Raw genomic sequence first — 20000 nt, forward strand, 5'->3', positions numbered from 1 at the left:
ACAGGACTCCCCTTCATCCACTATATATACAGGACTCCCCTTCATCCACTATATACACAGGACTCCCCTTCATCCACTATATATACAGGACTCCCCTTCATCCACTAATATATATATATATATATATACACACAGGACTCCCCTTCATCCACTATATATATATATATATACACACACAGGACTCCCCTTCATCCACTATATATATATATATACACAGGACTCCCCTTCATCCACTATATATACAGGACTCCCCTTCATCCACTATATATACAGGACTCCCCTTCATCCACTATATATACAGGACTCCCCTTCATCCACTATATATACAGGACTCCCCTTCATCCACTATATATACAGGACTCCCCTTCATCCACTATATATACAGGACTCCCCTTCATCCACTATATACACAGGACTCCCCTTCATCCACTATATATACAGGACTCCCCTTCATCCACAGGACTCCCCTTCATCCACTATATATACAGTACTCCCCTTCATCCACTATATATACAGGACTCCCCTTCATCCACAGGACTCCCCTTCATCCACTATATATATAGGACTCCCCTTCATCCACTATATATACAGGACTCCCCTTCATCCACTATATATACAGGACTCCCCTTCATCCACAGGACTCCCCTTCATCCACTATATATATAGGACTCCCCTTCATCCACTATATATACAGGACTCCCCTTCATCCACTATATATACAGGACTCCCCTTCATCCACAGGACTCCCCTTCATCCACTATATATACAGTACTCCCCTTCATCCACTATATATACAGGACTCCCCTTCATCCACAGGACTCCCCTTCATCCACTATATATATAGGACTCCCCTTCATCCACTATATATACAGGACTCCCCTTCAAATTAGTGGATTCAGATATTTCAGCCACATGCGTTGCTGACGGTTGTATAAATCGGAACAGTGGAAACTGTTATAGCAGCAAAGGGGGGACCAACTCCATATTAAAGCCCATGATTTTGGAATGAGATGTTGGATGAACAGGTGTCCACATACTTTTGGTCATGTAGTGTCCTTCACAATGTAAACAGGGCATAATGCCAGCCTCATGCCGCAGAACTAGGAAACTTGGAAATGACCGAGTTGCTAAACGAGACAAACATAGAATCACATGGCTTATCAGTCTTTCTGAACGCTGATAACTTCAGAACAAAGTCGACTACAAAGTTCTCAATGTCTTTGCAATTGATGTGAAGTATGAAAAGCTACTTCAGGTGAAAGAAATGAGATGAATGATTTCAAATTTAAACATTAGACTATAGGCTCATTTCAAGTATATTGAATTACATTTCATGTTCAATTAATTGACTTCTATTTTCCTACTTTTCACAAAATCTGTAATTTGTCAAAAAGATATCATGTGTAGCCTAACATGCGAGCAATGACGTGCCAAATCTGTGATTTAGTGAATTTTTATTGAGTAAGCATTAGGCCTAATGTCTGTCTAGGAGCTGATCCGTCGTCTGCATTGTGAAATAATTACCATGTTAATAAGGTCATATTTGAATGGAGACAACTTATCCTAGAGCAGTGATCCCTTTCTTCTTCCGATCCATCAGACCGCTGTCTCTACGTGGTGTTTTTGGGAAACGCATGTAACATCATCGGCCGTTGTAGGAAAGATGGATAGGATAGTTAAAACAGTCCAACTAAAATGCTGTCGGGAAACCGGGCCCTGGTCAATATAATGGATCATCTGTGGCTAGGTCCATGGTACGGGGAGGGGAGACTGTCCCGTCCCCGGTAGTAAATTACAAACCATTACATAACCACCACCCTTCATGAAGCCTGACAGCTCTACCTCATAAGACAACCTTACATGGCCTTATAGCATCGGTTACATACTTAGTAGTTACCTACATAAATACAACAACTACTTACCTGGTGACAATAACACCACAATATGTGTTATAACGAACCTCTTTGTTCGATTTGTGATAACACTCAAGCTATCGTTAGTCATTACGTTTCTTAGATCATTTAACTGTGTGTGTGTGGAGGGGTTAGCTCGTGCCACTTACAAACTACAAATATATGTGTTGACTTTGACGAATAACTATCTAAGTAAGTAAATAAAACCCCTCCGACCTAACTGAAGTAGTTAGATAAGAGTCAGTGAGAGATCATTAGAAACGTAGCTGAGCAGATACCACGGCCTACAGTGTTCCCAGCGCATCCCCGCTGTAGAGTAGTCGGGCCGGTAGTCGGTGTTACCTTGTCGAGCTGCTCCCGGCACACGGCGCAGTACTTCTGGTCGCACAGCACCCTCATTTTGGTCGAGCAGCGGTAACACACCGGGTGGTCGCATTTCCCCAGGGCGAAGATGTCGAGCTCCTGACAACACAGAACACAGTTCCGCTCGTAGTTGTTAGATGTTGATTCCATGGTGGTTATTTGTTTTTAAAGGAGTTAAAACCCGGAGTTATATTTGGTTTTCCGGTCTGAATCGCAGACGTCAGGAAGTAGCTGGGTGGTTTAACAGCGGCTGTTAGTTCAATAGAAGGAGGTATCGTCTGTTTGTGTAATGACACGGAAGTCCTAAAGCCACTCGCCAATGCAGAGATTTACTGGTGTATAAACCATAAGGATAGACTGTAGAATGGTAGTTGTGCTTCTCCTATCCCTCGCCAATAGAGATTTACTGGTGTATAAACCATAAGGATAGACTGTAGAATGGTAGTTGTGCTTCTCCTATCCCTCGCCAATAGAGATTTACTGGTGTATAAACCATACGGATAGACTGTTCAATGGTGGTTGTGCTTCTCCTATCCCTCTACGAGGCATTGGGGTTCATTACACAGGCGGGTCCTCTGACATCTCCACGTGCCTGTCTCAGTGACTCAGAACATGTCAGATGATTCTTTATGTCAATCCGACACGAATTACATATAGTATGTATTTATTTGTGGGTGTCCATCATCCATAATATGTATATATTATGAAGACGTGTCAGACTTTGGTGAGTTTTCCGGCTGTTCAGGCACACATTACTCTACAGGCGAGCCGCAGCGCGGACCCGAAGCCCCTTCGTCGGTGATTGGTCAACGGTGGGGATTCTTCAATAAAGTCATTCAACGAGATACGACTTGTTTCCATGCAAATGTTTTATTTAAAAATACTTTACCAAATATCTTAGTTCAATGTAAAATTGCGCAACTAAGATCTCGAAGGTAAAAATGTCAATATTAACGTCAGATTTCTTGAGTTATTTTGGCTACAGCCTCTCAAAATGGACAAACAGTACTATTGCTGCTTTCTTCTTGTTTTATCAAATCAAATGTTATTTGTCACATACACGTGTTTAGCAGATGTTATTGCGGGTGTAGCTTGTGTTTCTAGCTCTAACAGTGCAGTAATATCTAACAGTAATATTTAACATTTCACAACAATACACACACATCTTTTTTTTTTTTTTAATTATTTTTTATTTCACCTTTATTTAACCAGGTAGGCTAGTTGAGAACACCTTTATTTAACCAGGTAGGCTAGTTGAGAACAAGTTCTCATTTGCAACTGCGACCTGGCCAAGATAAAGCATAGCAGTGTGAGCATACAACAAAGAGTTACACATGGAGTAAACAATTAACAAGTCAATAACACAGTAGAAAACGAAGGGGGGGTCTATATACAATGTGTGCAAAAGGCATGAGGAGGTAGGCAAATAATTACAATTTTGCAGATTAACACTGGAGTGATAAAAGATCAGATGGTCATGTACAGGTAGAGATATTGGTGTGCAGAAGAGCAGAAAAGTAAATAAATAAAAACAGTATGGGGATGAGGTAGGTGAAAAGGGTGGGCTATTTACCAATAGACTATGTACAGCTGCAGCGATCGGTTAGCTGCTCAGATAGCTGATGTTTGAAGTTGGTGAGGGAGATAAAAGTCTCCAACTTCAGCGATTTTTGCAATTCGTTCCAGTCACAGGCAGCAGAGTACTGGAACGAAAGGCGGCCAAATGAGGTGTTGGCTTTAGGGATGATCAGTGAGATACACCTGCTGGAGCGCGTGCTACGGATGGGTGTTGCCATCGTGACCAGTGAGCTGAGATAAGGCGGAGCTTTACCTAGCATAGACTTGTAGATGACCTGGAGCCAGTGGGTCTGGCGACGAATATGTAGCGAGGGCCAGCCGACTAGAGCATACAAGTCGCAGTGGTGGGTAGTATAAGGTGCTTTAGTGACAAAACGGATGGCACTGTGATAGACTGCATCCAGTTTGCTGAGTAGAGTGTTGGAAGCCATTTTGTAGATGACATCGCCGAAGTCGAGGATCGGTAGGATAGTCAGTTTTACTAGGGTAAGCTTGGCGGCTTGAGTGAAGGAGGCTTTGTTGCGGAATAGAAAGCCGACTCTTGATTTGATTTTCGATTGGAGATGTTTGATATGAGTCTGGAAGGAGAGTTTGCAGTCTAGCCAGACACCTAGGTACTTATAGACGTCCACATATTCTAGGTCGGAACCATCCAGGGTGGTGATGCTAGTCGGGCATGCAGGTGCAGGCAGCGACCGGTTGAAAAGCATGCATTTGGTTTTACTAGCGTTTAAGAGCAGTTGGTAAAGTAAAGGAACTGCCTTTAAGAAGGAGGCCTTTAGCTAACATGTAAATGAGATGCCTTTAGCTAACATGTAAAGGAGAGGCCTTTAGCTAACATGGAAAGGAGATGCCTTTAGCTAACATGTAAAGGAGATGCCTTTAGCTAACATGGAAAGGAGATGCCTTTAGCTAACATGGAAAGGAGATGCCTTTAGCTAACATGGAAAGGAGATGCCTTTAGCTAAATGAGATGCCTTTAGCTAACATGTAAAGGAGAGGCCTTTAGCTAACATGTAAAGGAGAGGCCTTTAGCTAACATGTAAAGGAGGTGCCTTTAGCTAACATGTAAAGGAGAGGCCTTTAGCTAACATGTAAATGAGAGGCCTTTAGCTAACATGTAAAGGAGATGCCTTTAGCTAACATGTAAAGGAGATGCCTTTAGCTAACATGTAAAGGAGGTGCCTTTAGCTAACATGTAAATTAGATGCCTTTAGCTAACATGTAAATGAGAGGCCTTTAGCTAACATGGAAAGGAGATGCCTTTAGCTAACATGTAAAGGAGAGGCCTTTAGCTAACATGTAAAGGAGAGGCCTTTAGCTAACATGGAAAGGAGAGGCCTTTAGCTAACATGTAAAGGAGAGGCCTTTAGCTAACATGTAAAGGAGATGCCTTTAGCTAACATGTAAAGGAGATGCCTTTAGCTAACATGTAAAGGAGAGGCCTTTAGCTAACATGTAAAGGAGAGGCCTTTAGCTAACATGTAAAGGAGGTGCCTTTAGCTAACATGTAAAGGAGGTGCCTTTAGCTAACATGTAAAGGAGATGCCTTTAGCGAACATGTAAATGAGAGGCCTTTAGCTAACATGTAAAGGAGATGCCTTTAGCTAACATGGAAAGGAGAGGCCTTTAGCTAACATGTAAAGGAGGTGCCTTTAGCTAACATGTAAAGGAGATGCCTTTAGCTAACATGGAAAGGAGAGGCCTTTAGCTAACATGTAAAGGAGATGCCTTTAGCTAACATGTAAAGGAGATGCCTTTAGCTAACATGTAAAGGAGAGGCCTTTAGCTAACATGTAAAGGAGATGCCTTTAGCCTACATGTAAAGGAGATGCCTTTAGCTAACATGTAAAGGAGAGGCCTTTAGCTAACATGTAAAGGAGAGGCCTTTAGCTAACATGTAAAGGAGGTGCCTTTAGCTAACATGTAAATGAGATGCCTTTAGCTAACATGTAAATGAGGTCAAAAGTATGTACATGTAGGTATCGTTAAAGTGACTGTGCATATAAGATAAACAGAGAGTAGCAGCAGCATAAAAGAGGGGGACACACACAATGTAAATAGGTCGGGTAACCATTGGTTACCTGTTCAGGAGTCTTATGGCTTGGGGGTAAAAACTGTTGAGAAGCCTTTTTGTCCTAGACTTAGCACTCCGGTATCGCTTGCCATGCGGTAGTAGAGAGAACAGTCTTTGACTGGGGTGGCTGGGGTCTTTGACAATTTTTAGGGCCTTCCTCTGACACCGCCTGGTGTAGAGGTCCTGGATGGCAGGCAGCTTTGCCCCAGTGATGTATTTGGCTGTACGCACTACCCTCTGAAGTAACCTTTGTCTTATGCAACCCTACCAAACTTAACCAGGCTGGTCTGTCTAGTCTGAGAGATCAGGCTGGTCTGTCTAGTCTGAGAGATCAGGCTGGTCTGTCTAGTCTGAGAGATCAGGCTGGTCTGTCTAGTCTGAGAGATCAGGCTGGTCTGTCTAGTCTGAGAGATCGGGCTGGTCTGTCTCGTCTGAGAGATCGGGCTGGTCTGTCTAGTCTGAGAGACCGGGCTGGTCTGTCTAGTCTGAGAGATCGGGCTGGTCTGTCTCGTCTGAGAGATCGGGCTGGTCTGTCTAGTCTGAGAGACCGGGCTGGTCTGTCTCGTCTGAGAGACCGGGCTGGTCTGTCTAGTCTGAGAGACCGGGCTGGTCTGTCTAGTCTGAGAGACCGGGCTGGTCTGTCTCGTCTGAGAGACCGGGCTGGTCTGTCTCGTCTGAGAGACCGGGCTGGTCTGTCTCGTCTGAGAGACCGGGCTGGTCTGTCTAGTCTGAGAGACCGGGCTGGTCTGTCTCGTCTGAGAGATCGGGCTGGTCTGTCTCGTCTGAGAGACCGGGCTGGTCTGTCTCGTCTGAGAGACCGGGCTGGTCTGTCTCGTCTGAGAGACCGGGCTGGTCTGTCTCGTCTGAGAGACCGGGCTGGTCTGTCTCGTCTGAGAGACCGGGCTGGTCTGTCTCGTCTGAGAGACCGGGCTGGTCTGTCTCGTCTGAGAGACCGGGCTTTACCACGGCTAAGGGCTGTATCCAGGCATTCCACATTACGCGAGCCTAGCCGTGTTATATTGGCCTTGTACCACCTCAGGCCTTATTGCTTCATTATAAACCAGGTAGTTTGGATCCTGGATGCTGATTTGTATTTATTATGGATCCCCATTAGTTCCTGTCAGGGCAGCAGCTACTCTTCCTGGGGTTTATTATGGATCCCCATTAGTTCCTGCCAAGGCAGCGGCTACTCTTCCTGGGGTTTATTATGGATCCCCATTAGTTCCTGCCAAGGCAGCGGCTACTCTTCCTGGGGTTTATTATGGATCCCCATTAGTTCCTGCCAAGGCAGCAGCTACTCTTCCTGGGGTTTATTATGGATCCCCATTAGTTCCTGCCAAGTCAGCAGCTACTCTTCCTGGGGTTTATTATGGATCCCCATTAGTTCCTGCCAAGGCAGCAGCTACTCTTCCTGGGGTTTATTATGGATCCCCATTAGTTCCTGCCAAGGCAGCGGCTACTCTTCCTGGGGTTTATTATGGATCCCCATTAGTTCCTGCCAAGGCAGCGGCTACTCTTCCTGGGGTTTATTATGGATCCCCATTAGTTCCTGCCAAGTCAGCGGCTACTCTTCCTGGGGTTTATTATGGATCCCCATTAGTTCCTGCCAAGGCAGCAGCTACTCTTCCTGGGGTTTATTATGGATCCCCATTAGTTCCTGCCAAGGCAGCAGCTACTCTTCCTGGGGTTTATTATGGATCCCCATTAGTTCCTGCCAAGGCAGCAGCTACTCTTCCTGGGGTTTATTATGGATCCCCATTAGTTCCTGTCAAGGCAGCAGCTACTCTTCCTGGGGTTTATTATGGATCCCCATTAGTTCCTGCAGCAGCTACTCTTCCTGGGGTTTATTATGGACCCCCATTAGTTCCTGCAGCAGCTACTCTTCCTGGGTTTATTATGGATCCCCATTAGTTCCTGCAGCAGCTACTCTTCCTGGGGTTTATTATGGATCCCCATTAGTTCCTGCCAAGGCAGCAGCTACTCTTCCTGGGGTTTATTATGGATCCCCATTAGTTCCTGCAGCAGCTACTCTTCCTGGGGTTTATTATGGACCCCCATTAGTTCCTGCAGCAGCTACTCTTCCTGGGGTTTATTATGGATCCCCATTAGTTCCTGCAGCAGCTACTCTTCCTGGGGTTTATTATGGATCCCCATTAGTTCCTGCCAAGGCAGCAGCTACTCTTCCTGGGGTTTATTATGGATCCCCATTAGTTCCTGCAGCAGCTACTCTTCCTGGGGTTTATTATGGATCCCCATTAGTTCCTGTCAAGGCAGCAGCTACTCTTCCTGGGGTTTATTATGGATCCCCATTAGTTCCTGCCAAGGCAGCAGCTACTCTTCCTGGGGTTTATTATGGATCCCCATTAGTTCCTGCAGCAGCTACTCTTCCTGGGGTTTATTATGGACCGCCATTAGTTCCTGCAGCAGCTACTCTTCCTGGGGTTTATTATGGATCCCCATTAGTTCCTGCAGCAGCTACTCTTCCTGGGGTTTATTATGGATCCCCATTAGTTCCTGCCAAGGCAGCAGCTACTCTTCCTGGGGTTTATTATGGATCCCCATTAGTTCCTGCAGCAGCTACTCTTCCTGGGGTTTATTATGGATCCCCATTAGTTCCTGTCAGGGCAGCAGCTACTCTTCCTGGGGTTTATTATGGATCCCCATTAAAGATAAAACAATATGTTATATAACAGGCAGTGAAAAAATAAATAACAATATGGGGATGAGGTAGTTGGATGGGCTATTTACAGATGGGCTATGTACAGGTGCAATGATCGGTAAGCTGCTCTGGCAGCTGATGTTTAAAGTTAGAGGGAGATATGAGACTTTGCTTTATCTTGGCCAGGTTGCAGTTGTAAATGAGAACTTGCAGTTGTAAATGAGAACAATTGGCCTACCTGGTTAAATAAAGGTGAAATAAATAACTCCAGCTCCAGTCATTTTCGATAAACACTAATCTGCCTTCCCAATTAATGGAAAAGAGATGTTTCTGGACAATGCACCATGCTGCCTCGTTGACAAAATGACAGAGCAGCACAGATGACTGTTTGATTTGACAAGGGTGCTTCTCCCTGCCTGCTTTCACCTGATGGCGTGATGGGTCTTTACCTCAGCCTCATCGAATCTGCCCCTTATAAACCGGGTAGTTTGGCTCCTGGATGCTGATTGGCTGAAAGCCGTGGTATACCACAGGTATGACAAAACATTTATTTTTACTGCTCTAATTACGTTGATAAACTTTCAACCTTTAAGTCTTTACTGAAGACTCATCTCTTCAGTGGGTCATATGATTACAGGGGCTGAGTCACTGGCTCACTGGTGCTCACTGGTGCTTTTCCATGCCGTCCCTGGGAGGGGTGCGTCACTTGAGTGGGTTGAGTCACTGATGTTATCTTCCTGTCTGGGTTGGCGCCCCCCCTTGGGTTGTGCCGTGGCGGAGATCTTTCTGGGCTATAATCGGCCTTGTCTCAGGATGATAAGTTGGTGGTTGAAGATATCCCTCTAGTGCTGTGGGGACCACACATGCAGAGATCATCCGTTCACCTACTCTACATCTCACAAAGACAAAGCGGTTGGAACCAAAAATCTCCAACTAGCCTACCTGGTAAAATAAAGGTAAAGTTGGTGGGGTTATATCCTTCCTGTTTGGCCCTGTCCGGGGGTGTCATCGGATGGGGCCACAGTGTCTCCTGACCCCTCCTGTCTCAGCCTCCAGTATTTATGCTGCAGTAGCTTGTGTCAGGGGGCTAGGGTCAGTTTGTTATATCTGGAGTACTTCTCCTGTCTTATCCGGTGTCCTGTGTGAATTGAAGTATGTTCTCTCTTTCTTTCTCTCTCTCGGAGGACCTGAGCCCTAGGACCATGCCTCAGGACTACCTGGCATGATGACTCCTTGCTGTCCCCAGTCCACCTGGCCGTGCTGCTGCTCCAGTTTCAACTGTTCTGCCTGTGATTATTATTATTTGACCATGCTGGTCATTTATGAACATTTGAACATCTTGGCCATGTTCTGTTATAATCTCCACCCGGCACAGCCAGAAGAGGACTGGCCACCCCACATAGCCTGGTTCCTCTCTAGGTTTCTTCCTAGGTATTGGCCTTTCTAGGGAGTTTTTCCTAGCCACCGTGCTTCTACACCTGCTTTGCTTGCTGTTTGGGGTTTTAGGCTGGGTTTCTGTACAGCACTTTGAGATATCAGCTGATGTATGAAGGGCTATATAAATACATTTGATTTGATAACCAGTTTATAAAAGCAATAAGGCACGAGGTGGTGTGATATATGGCCAATATACCACGGCTAAGGCTCTGTGTCCAGGCACTCTGCGATGCGTCGTGCCTAAGGACAACCCTTAGTCGTGGTATATTGGCCATATATCACACCACCTCGTGCCTTATTGCTTAAATATAAGACTGGTCTAGTGAACCATAAGAGCGGTATTACATGGTTGGGACAATCATGAGCACTCTTAATTTACAGGATTCATTAGCTAGTTGAAATTCAATCCCTGACTGTGTTCTCCCCCATTCATGGAAATGGACCGGGAAAAATCCCTCTGAAATAAAAATAACCGATTTCACTCCTGGAACCCAAAATCCACCTGTTTTCAGCCCTTTGAAATACTACAATCAGCTCTGACTCATTCAGAAATACTAACTCAGTTACAATCAGCTCTCTGACTCATTCAGAAATACTAACTCAGTTACAATCAGCTCTCTGACTCATTCAGAAATACTAACTCAGTTACAATCAGCTCTGACTCATCCAGAACAACTTCAGTGGCCAGTGTTGTCAGCAGGGTGTGGAGTCCCGTCCAATCAGGAACTAGTAAGAAATAATTCAACTGACTAACAACGTAAACACACATGATTTATTGCTATCCATGCAAACTGAATATTAAATGAATGTGAGGAGAATAAACAGAGTAGAAACATGACATAGTATAGTTATTACAGAAGTTAATATATTTACAGTCCAATGACAGCTGCTGTCATGACACATCTATAGTCATGTCCTCCTCTTCCTCCTCCTCCTCTTCATCCTCATCGAAGTACTTCTCCTCTGCATCTCTGTTGACGATGTCCAGGTTGTCGTAGTCGGGGTTCCCATCCACTTCACTACAACACAAACAGCTCGTAAAGTAGTTCAGTCTGTCCACTTCACTACCCACAGCTAGTACAGTAGTTCAGTCTGTCCACTACACTACAACACACACAGCTAGTACAGTAGTTCAGTCTGTCCACTTCACTACAACACAAACAGCTCGTAAAGTAGTTCAGTCTGTCCTCTACAACACACACAGCTAGTACAGTAGTTCAGTCTGTCCACTACAACACACACAGCTAGTACAGTAGTTCAGTCTGTCCACTTCACTACAACACACACAGCTAGTACAGTAGTTCAGTCTGTCCACTACAACACACACAGCTAGTACAGTAGTTCAGTCTGTCCACTTCACTACAACACACACATCTAGTACAGTAGTTCAGTCTGTCCACTACAACACACACAGCTAGTACAGTAGTTCAGTCTGTCCACTACAACACACAGCTAGTACAGTAGTTCAGTCTGTCCACTACAACACACACAGCTAGTACAGTAGTTCAGTCTGTCCACTTCACTACCCACAGCTAGTACAGTAGTTCAGTCTGTCCACTTCACTACAACACAAACAGCTCGTAAAGTAGTTCAGTCTGTCCTCTACAACACACAGCTAGTACAGTAGTTCAGTCTGTCCACTTAGTTGGTCAGCCCGGTTAGTCTCCCCAGTTGGTCAGCCCGGTTAGTCTCCCCAGTTGGTCAGCCCGGTTAGTCTCCCCAGTTAGTCAGCCCGGTTAGTCTCCCCAGTTAGTCAGCCCGGTTAGTCTCCCCAGTTGGTCAGCCTGGTTAGTCTCCCCAGTTAGTCAGCCCGGTAAGTCTCCCCAGTTAGTCAGCCTGGTAAGTCTCCCCAGTTAGTCTCCCCAGTTAGTCAGCCCGGTGGGTCTCCCCAGTTAGTCAGCCCGGTAAGTCTCCCCAGTTGGTCAGCCCGGTAAGTCTCCCCAGTTGGTCAGCCCGGTAAGTCTCCCCAGTTAGTCAGCCCGGTAAGTCTCCCCAGTTAGTCAGCCCGGTAAGTCTCCCCAGTTGGTCAGCCAGATACTAACCTGTAGTTAAAGTCTTTGTCGTGTCCGTCCAGGAAGCGTTGGTACATCTGAGTGATGAACTCGTCCCTGAGCAGAGCTTTCTCCTGGGGTGTTGGCTCATAGCCCTCTGCCCCCAACCCTCCACCTGGAGGCACCACACACACAGTACCGTGAGACACACACACACACACAGTACCGTGAGACACACACACACACAGTACCGTGAGACACACACACACACAGTACCGTGAGACACACACACACACACACACAGTACCGTGACACACACACACACACACAGTACCGTGAGACACACACACACACAGTACCGTGAGACACACACACACACAGTACCGTGAGACACACACACAAAGTACCGTGAGACACACACACACACACAGTACCGTGAGACACACACACAGACAGTACCGTGAGACACACACAACACACACACAGTACCGTGAGACACACACACACACAGTACCGTGAGACACACACACACACAGTACCGTGAGACACACACATACAGTACCGTGAGACACACACACACAGTACCGTGAGACACACACACACACACACAGTACCGTGAGACACACACACACACACAGTACCGTGAGACACACACACACACACAGTACCATGAGACACACACACACACACACAGTACCGTGAGACACACACACACACAGTACCATGAGACACACACACACACACAGTACCATGAGACACACACACAGTACCGTGAGACACACACACAGTACCGTGAGACACACACACAGTACCGTGAGACACACACAGTACCATGAGACACACACACAGTACCATGAGACACACACACAGTACCATGAGACGTTAGGATTCTTTGCTATTCTTATACATTATACATGGACACATTACGTTGCTATTCTAACTACATGGACACATTACATTACGTTGCTATTCTAACTACATGGCCACATTACGTTGCTATTCTAACTACATGGACACATTACATTACGTTGCTATTCTAACTACATGGCTACATTACATTACGTTGCTATTCTAACTACATGGCCACATTACATTACGTTGCTATTCTAACTACATGGCCACATTACATTACGTTGCTATTCTAACTACATGTCCACTTTACATTACGTTGCTATTCTAACTACATGGCCACATTACATTACTATTCTAACTACATGGCCATATTACGTTGCTATTCTAACTACATGGCCACATTACATTACGTTGCTATTCTAACTACATGGACACATTACATTACGTTGCTATTCTAACTACATGGCCACATTACGTTGCTATTCTAACTACATGGACACATTACATTACGTTGCTATTCTAACTACATGGCTACATTACATTACGTTGCTATTCTAACTACATGGCCACATTACATTACGTTGCTATTCTAACTACATGGCCACATTACATTACGTTGCTATTCTAACTACATGTCCACTTTACATTACGTTGCTATTCTAACTACATGGCCACATTACATTACTATTCTAACTACATGGCCATATTACGTTGCTATTCTAACTACATGGCCACATTACATTACGTTGCTATTCTAACTACATGGCCACATTACATTACGTTGCTATTCTAACTACATGGCCACATTACATTACATTACTATTCTAACTACATGGCCACATTACATTACGTTGCTATACTAACTACATGGCCACATTACATTACGTTGCTATTCTAACTACATGGACACATTACATTACTATTCTAACTACATGGCCACATTACGTTGCTATTCTAACTACATGGCCACATTACATTACGTTGCTATTCTAACTACATGGACACATTACATTACGTTGCTATTCTAACTACATGGCCATATTACGTTGCTATTCTAACTACATGGCCATATTACGTTGCTATTCTAACTACATGGTCACATTACATTACGTTGCTATTCTAACTACATGGCCACATTGCGTTGCTATTCTAACTACATGGCCATATTACGTTGCTATTCTAACTACATGGCCACATTGCATTACGTTGCTATTCTAACTACATGGACACATTACATTACGTTGCTATTCTAACTACATGGTCACATTACATTACGTTGCTATTCTAACTACATGGTCACATTACATTACGTTGCTATTCTAACTACATGGCCACATTACATTACGTTGCTATTCTAACTACATGGCCACATTACATTACGTTGCTATTCTAACTACATGGACACATTACGTTGCTATTCTAACTACATGGTCACATTACATTACTATTCTAACTACATGGCCACATTACATTATGTTGCTATTCTAACTACATGGCCACATTACATTACGTTGCTATTCTAACTACATGGCCACATTACATTACGTTGCTATTCTAACTACATGGCCACATTACATTACGTTGCTATTCTAACTACATGGCCACATTACATTACGTTGCTATTCTAACTACATGGACACATTACATTACGTTGCTATTCTAACTACATGGTCACATTACATTACTATTCTAACTACATGGCCACATTACATTACGTTGCTATTCTAACTACATGGCCACATTACATTACGTTGCTATTCTAACTACATGGCCACATTACGTTGCTATTCTAACTACATGGCCACATTACATTACGTTGCTATTCTAACTACATGGCTACATTACGTTGCTATTCTAACTACATGGCCACATTACATTACGTTGCTATTCTAACTACATGGTCACATTACATTACGTTGCTATTCTAACTACATGGTCACATTACATTACGTTGCTATTCTAACTACATGGCCACATTACATTACTATTCTAACTACATGGCCACATTACGTTGCTATTCTAACTACATGGCCACATTACATTACGTTGCTATTCTAACTACATGGACACATTACATTACGTTGCTATTCTAACTACATGGCCATATTACGTTGCTATTCTAACTACATGGCCATATTACGTTGCTATTCTAACTACATGGTCACATTACATTACGTTGCTATTCTAACTACATGGCCACATTACATTACGTTGCTATTCTAACTACATGGCCACATTACGTTGCTATTCTAACTACATGGCCACATTACATTACGCTGCTATTCTAACTACATGGCCACATTACATTACGTTGCTATTCTAACTACATGGCCACATTACATTACGTTGCTATTCTAACTACATGGCCACATTACATTACTATTCTAACTACATGGCCACATTACATTACGTTGCTATTCTAACTACATGGCCATGTTACAAAACTATTTCCCTTGTTGAACGCACGTCTGGTGATGCTGTGTCTTACCCTCCTCCCCCTCCTCCCTGTCCTGCTCCTCCTGCAGCCGCCTCTGGATCAGTCTCTCCTGGTAGGAGGTGAGGAGGAGGTGGGCCAGCCCCCCCTCTGCTCCCCCTGGCCCCCGCTCCTCCCCTGCTCCTCCCTGCATGGCCTCGAGGGAGCGATGTAGCAGCTCCTCCTCTGTCAGGTATTGGCCGATGTATTGCTCATACAGTAGGGGCTCCCGGCTTCTCATCTGGTCCTCACTGAAGTACTGGCCCTCTGGGGGGGGTTAGAGACATGTTGAAGTACTGGCCCTCTGGGGGGGAGGGGTTAGAGACATGTTGAAGTACTGGCCCTCTGGGGGGGGTTAGAGACATGTTGAAGTACTGGCCCTCTGGGGGGGAGGGGTTAGAGACATGTTGAAGTACTGGCCCTCTGGGGGGGGTTAGAGACATGTTGAAGTACTGGCCCTCTGGGGGGGAGGGGTTAGAGACATGTTGAAGTACTGGCCCTCTGGGGGGGAGGGGTTAGAGACATGTTGAAGTACTGGCCCTCTGGGGGGGGTTAGAGACATGTTGAAGTACTGGCCCTCTGGGGGGGTTAGAGACATGTTGAAGTACTGGCCCTCTGGGGGGGTTAGAGACATGTTGAAGTACTGGCCCTCTGGGGGGGTTAGAGACATGTTGAAGTACGGGCCCTCTGGGGGGGAGGGGGGGGGGGTTAGAGACATGCTGAAGTACTGGCCCTCTGGGGGGGGGAGGGGTTAGAGACATGTTGAAGTACTGGCCCTCTGGGGGGGTTAGAGACATGTTGAAGTACTGGCCCTCTGGGGGGGTTAGAGACATATTGAAGTACTGGCCCTCTGGGGGGGGGGGGGTTAGAGACATGTTGAAGTACTGGCCCTCTGGGGGGGTTAGAGACATATTGAAGTACTGGCCCTCTGGGGGGGGGGGGGGGGGGGTTAGAGACATGTTGAAGTACTGGCCCCCTGGGGGGGGGGGGGGGGACAGAGAACATCCCTGGTGATCTGATCTGGAGGACTCACAAAACAGAGAACATCCCTGGTTATCCCTACTGCCTCTGATCTGGAGGACTCACTAAACACATGTTTCGTTTGTAAATGATGTCTGAGTGTTGGCGTGGGCCCCTGGTGCCGTCTGGTTTGTAAATGATGTCTGAGTGTTGGCCCCTGGTGCCGTCTGGTTTGTAAATGATGTCTGAGTGTTGGCCCCTGGTGCCGTCTGGTTTGTAAATGATGTCTGAGTGTTGGCCCCTGGTGCCGTCTGGTTTGTAAATGATGTCTGAGTGTTGGCCCCTGGTGCCGTCTGGTTTGTAAATGATGTCTGAGTGTTGGCCCCTGGTGCCGTCTGGTTTGTAAATGATGTCTGAGTGTTGGCCCCTGGTGCCGTCTGGTTTGTAAATGATGTCTGAGTGTTGGCCCCTGGTGCCGTCTGGTTTGTAAATGATGTCTGAGTGTTGGCCCCTGGTGCCATCTGGTTTGTAAATGATGTCTGAGTGTTGGCCCCTGGTGCCGTCTGGTTTGTAAATTATGTCTGAGTATTGGCCCCTGGTGTTGTCTGGTTTGTAAATGATGTCTGAGTGTTGGCCCCTGGTGTCGTCTGGTTTGTAAATGATGTCTGAGTGTTGGCCCCTGGTGTCGTCTGGTTTGTAAATGATGTCTGAGTGTTGGCGTGGGCCCCTGGTGTCGTCTGGTTTGTAAATGATGTCTGAGTGTTGGCGTGGGCCCCTGGTGCCGTCTGGTTTGTAAATGATGTCTGAGTGTTGGCCCCTGGTGTCGTCTGGTTTGTAAATGATGTCTGAGTGTTGGCCCCTGGTGTCGTCTGGTTTGTAAATGATGTCTGAGTGTTGGCGTGGGCCCCTGGTGTCGTCTGGTTTGTAAATGATGTCTGAGTGTTGGCGTGGGCCCCTGGTGTCGTCTGGTTTGTAAATGATGTCTGAGTGTTGGCGTGGGCCCCTGGTGTCGTCTGGTTTGTAAATGATGTCTGAGTGTTGGCGTGGGCCCCTGGTGCCGTCTGGTTTGTAAATGATGTCTGAGTGTTGGCGTGGGCCCCTGGTGTCGTCTGGTTTGTAAATGATGTCTGAGTGTTGGCGTGGGCCCCTGGTGCCGTCTGGTTTGTAAATGATGTCTGAGTGTTGGCGTGGGCCCCTGGTGTCGTCTGGTTTGTAAATGATGTCTGAGTGTTGGCGTGGGCCCCTGGTGCCGTCTGGTTTGTAAATGATGTCTGAGTGTTGGCGTGGGCCCCTGGTGCCGTCTGGTTTGTAAATGATGTCTGAGTGTTGGCGTGGGCCCCTGGTGCCGTCTGGTTTGTAAATGATGTCTGAGTGTTGGCGTGGGCCCCTGGTGCCGTCTGGTTTGTAAATGATGTCTGAGTGTTGGCGTGGGCCCCTGGTGCCGTCTGGTTTGTAAATGATGTCTGAGTGTTGGCGTGGGCCCCTGGTGCCGTCTGGTTTGTAAATGATGTCTGAGTGTTGGCCCCTGGTGTCGTCTGGTTTGTAAATGATGTCTGAGTGTTGGCCCCTGGTGTTGCATTTGGTTTACCGCTGTCTACCGCTCCTGGTCTAACGCCACATCCAATTGCATTTGGTTTACCGCTGTCTACCGCTCCTGGTCTAACGCCACATCTAATTGCATTTGGTTTACCGCTGTCTACCGCTCCTGGTCTAACGCCACATCCAATTGCATTTGGTTTACCGCTGTCTACCGCTCCTGGTCTAACGCCACATCCAATTGCATTTGGTTTACCGCTGTCTACCGCTCCTGGTCTAACGCCACATCTAATTGCATTTGGTTTACCGCTGTCTACCGCTCCTGGTCTAACGCCACATCCAATTGCATTTGGTTTACCGCTGTCTACCGCTCCTGGTCTAACGCCACATCCAATTGCATTTGGTTTACCGCTGTCTACCGCTCCTGGTCTAACGCCACATCCAATTGCATTTGGTTTACCGCTGTCTACCGCTCCTGGTCTAACGCCACATCCAATTGCATTTGGTTTACCGCTGTCTACCGCTCCTGGTCTAACGCCACATCCAATTGCATTTGGTTTACCGCTGTCTACCGCTCCTGGTCTAACGCCACATCCAATTGCATTTGGTTTACCGCTGTCTACCGCTCCTGGTCTAACGCCACATCCAATTGCATTTGGTTTACCGCTGTCTACCGCTCCTGGTCTAACGCCACATCCAATTGCATTTGGTTTACCGCTGTCTACCGCTCCTGGTCTAACGCCACATCCAATTGCATTTGGTTTACCGCTGTCTACCGCTCCTGGTCTAACGCCACATCCAATTGCATTTGGTTTACCGCTGTCTACCGCTCCTGGTCTAACGCCACATCCAATTGCATTTGGTTTACCGCTGTCTACCGCTCCTGGTCTAACGCCACATCCAATTGCATTTGGTTTACCGCTGTCTACCGCTCCTGGTCTAACGCCACATCCAATTGCATTTGGTTTACCGCTGTCTACCGCTCCTGGTCTAACGCCACATCCAATTGCATTTGGTTTACCGCTGTCTACCGCTCCTGGTCTAACGCCACATCCAATTGCATTTGGTTTACCGCTGTCTACCGCTCCTGGTCTAACGCCACATCCAATTGCATTTGGTTTACCGCTGTCTACCGCTCCTGGTCTAACGCCACATCCAATTGCATTTGGTTTACCGCTGTCTACCGCTCCTGGTCTAACGCCACATCCAATTGCATTTGGTTTACCGCTGTCTACCGCTCCTGGTCTAACGCCACATCCAATTGCATTTGGTTGTAAATAGACGTATCAAAAGTAACTTTTGGACTTTTACTAGTAGTATTTTACTGGGTGACTTTCACTTGAGTCATTTTCTATTAAGGGATCTTTACTTTTACTCAAGTATGAGAATTGGGTACTTTTTCCACCGCTGATTACCAGTAGCTTTGCAACCCTGGACCTGTGTGAGCATCAGTGTTTGAGTACCAGGGTCTGTGATTGGTGCTGAAGACTGAGTACCAGGGTCTGTGATTGGTGCTGAAGACTGAGTACCAGGGTCTCTGATTGGTTGCTAGGCTCACCCCTCTGCAGCTCCCTGAGGGCAGCGTAGCGTTGGTTGCGTACCCGGGTCCTGTTGGTCCGTCCCGCTGCTCTCCGCCTCACCTCCCGGCAGTAGTACTGCGCCCGGGGGTCAGAAGTCAGATGGCAGAATACTGACAGGTGCTGTGGCTTCAGGTGGGCCTGTGGGAGAGGGTTAGAGGTCAGAGGTGATGGGACAGAGGGTTAGAGGTCAGAGGTGATGGGGGAGCAGGGGTTGGTCATATGTCAGTTTCTATATAATACCAAGTTGTACTCAGGCCAGTTTCAGATACAGAGATACTGTGTGAATACAGTAAGTGAATGAGATGGCAAAGCATTTGTGTCTCAAAAACAATAAGTGTAAAGAATGTGTCTAAAATATGGATTTAAAAAATACTGCACTTTCTAAGATTTAATTTAATCAGTGGAGAGAGAGAGGGATGGAGGTAGGGAGGAGACAGGGTCTCATCTTCAGAGACCCAACTGAGACCAGGGTCTCATCTTCAGAGACCCAACTGAGACCAGGGTCTCATCTTCAGAGACCCAACTGAGACCAGGGTCTCATCTTCAGAGACCCAACTGAGACCAGGGTCTCATCTTCAGAG

General features: G+C 46.3%; 2 protein-coding genes across 3 annotated transcripts in view; both read right to left on the minus strand.

The window, feature by feature from the left end:
• Nucleotides 1–2756, minus strand: part of LOC109886865 (zinc finger protein 598, E3 ubiquitin ligase) — a 46557-nt gene extending 43801 nt beyond the window's left edge. The window contains exon 1 of one of the 2 annotated variants that reach the window (XM_031813991.1): nucleotides 2256–2756. In XM_031813991.1, coding sequence (XP_031669851.1) covers nucleotides 2256–2426 — 171 coding nt within the window. In that variant the 5' untranslated portion in view covers nucleotides 2427–2756. The remainder of the gene's footprint in view (nucleotides 1–2255) is intronic. The other variant, XM_031813992.1, reaches the window with a different exon arrangement.
• An 8029-nt stretch (nucleotides 2757–10785) lies between these two features.
• Nucleotides 10786–20000, minus strand: part of LOC109877184 (coiled-coil domain-containing protein 97-like) — a 10145-nt gene continuing 930 nt past the window's right edge. The window contains exons 3-6 of the mRNA XM_031813955.1: nucleotides 19398–19557; nucleotides 15359–15610; nucleotides 12070–12193; nucleotides 10786–11046 (exon numbers count right to left, since the gene is read on the minus strand). Of these exons, the coding sequence (XP_031669815.1) occupies nucleotides 10920–11046; nucleotides 12070–12193; nucleotides 15359–15610; nucleotides 19398–19557 (663 nt within the window). The 3' untranslated portion in view covers nucleotides 10786–10919. The remainder of the gene's footprint in view (nucleotides 11047–12069; nucleotides 12194–15358; nucleotides 15611–19397; nucleotides 19558–20000) is intronic.

The sequence above is a fragment of the Oncorhynchus kisutch genome, unplaced genomic scaffold (assembly GCF_002021735.2).
Source record: "Oncorhynchus kisutch isolate 150728-3 unplaced genomic scaffold, Okis_V2 Okis06b-Okis10b_hom, whole genome shotgun sequence".
NCBI lineage: Eukaryota > Metazoa > Chordata > Actinopteri > Salmoniformes > Salmonidae > Oncorhynchus > Oncorhynchus kisutch.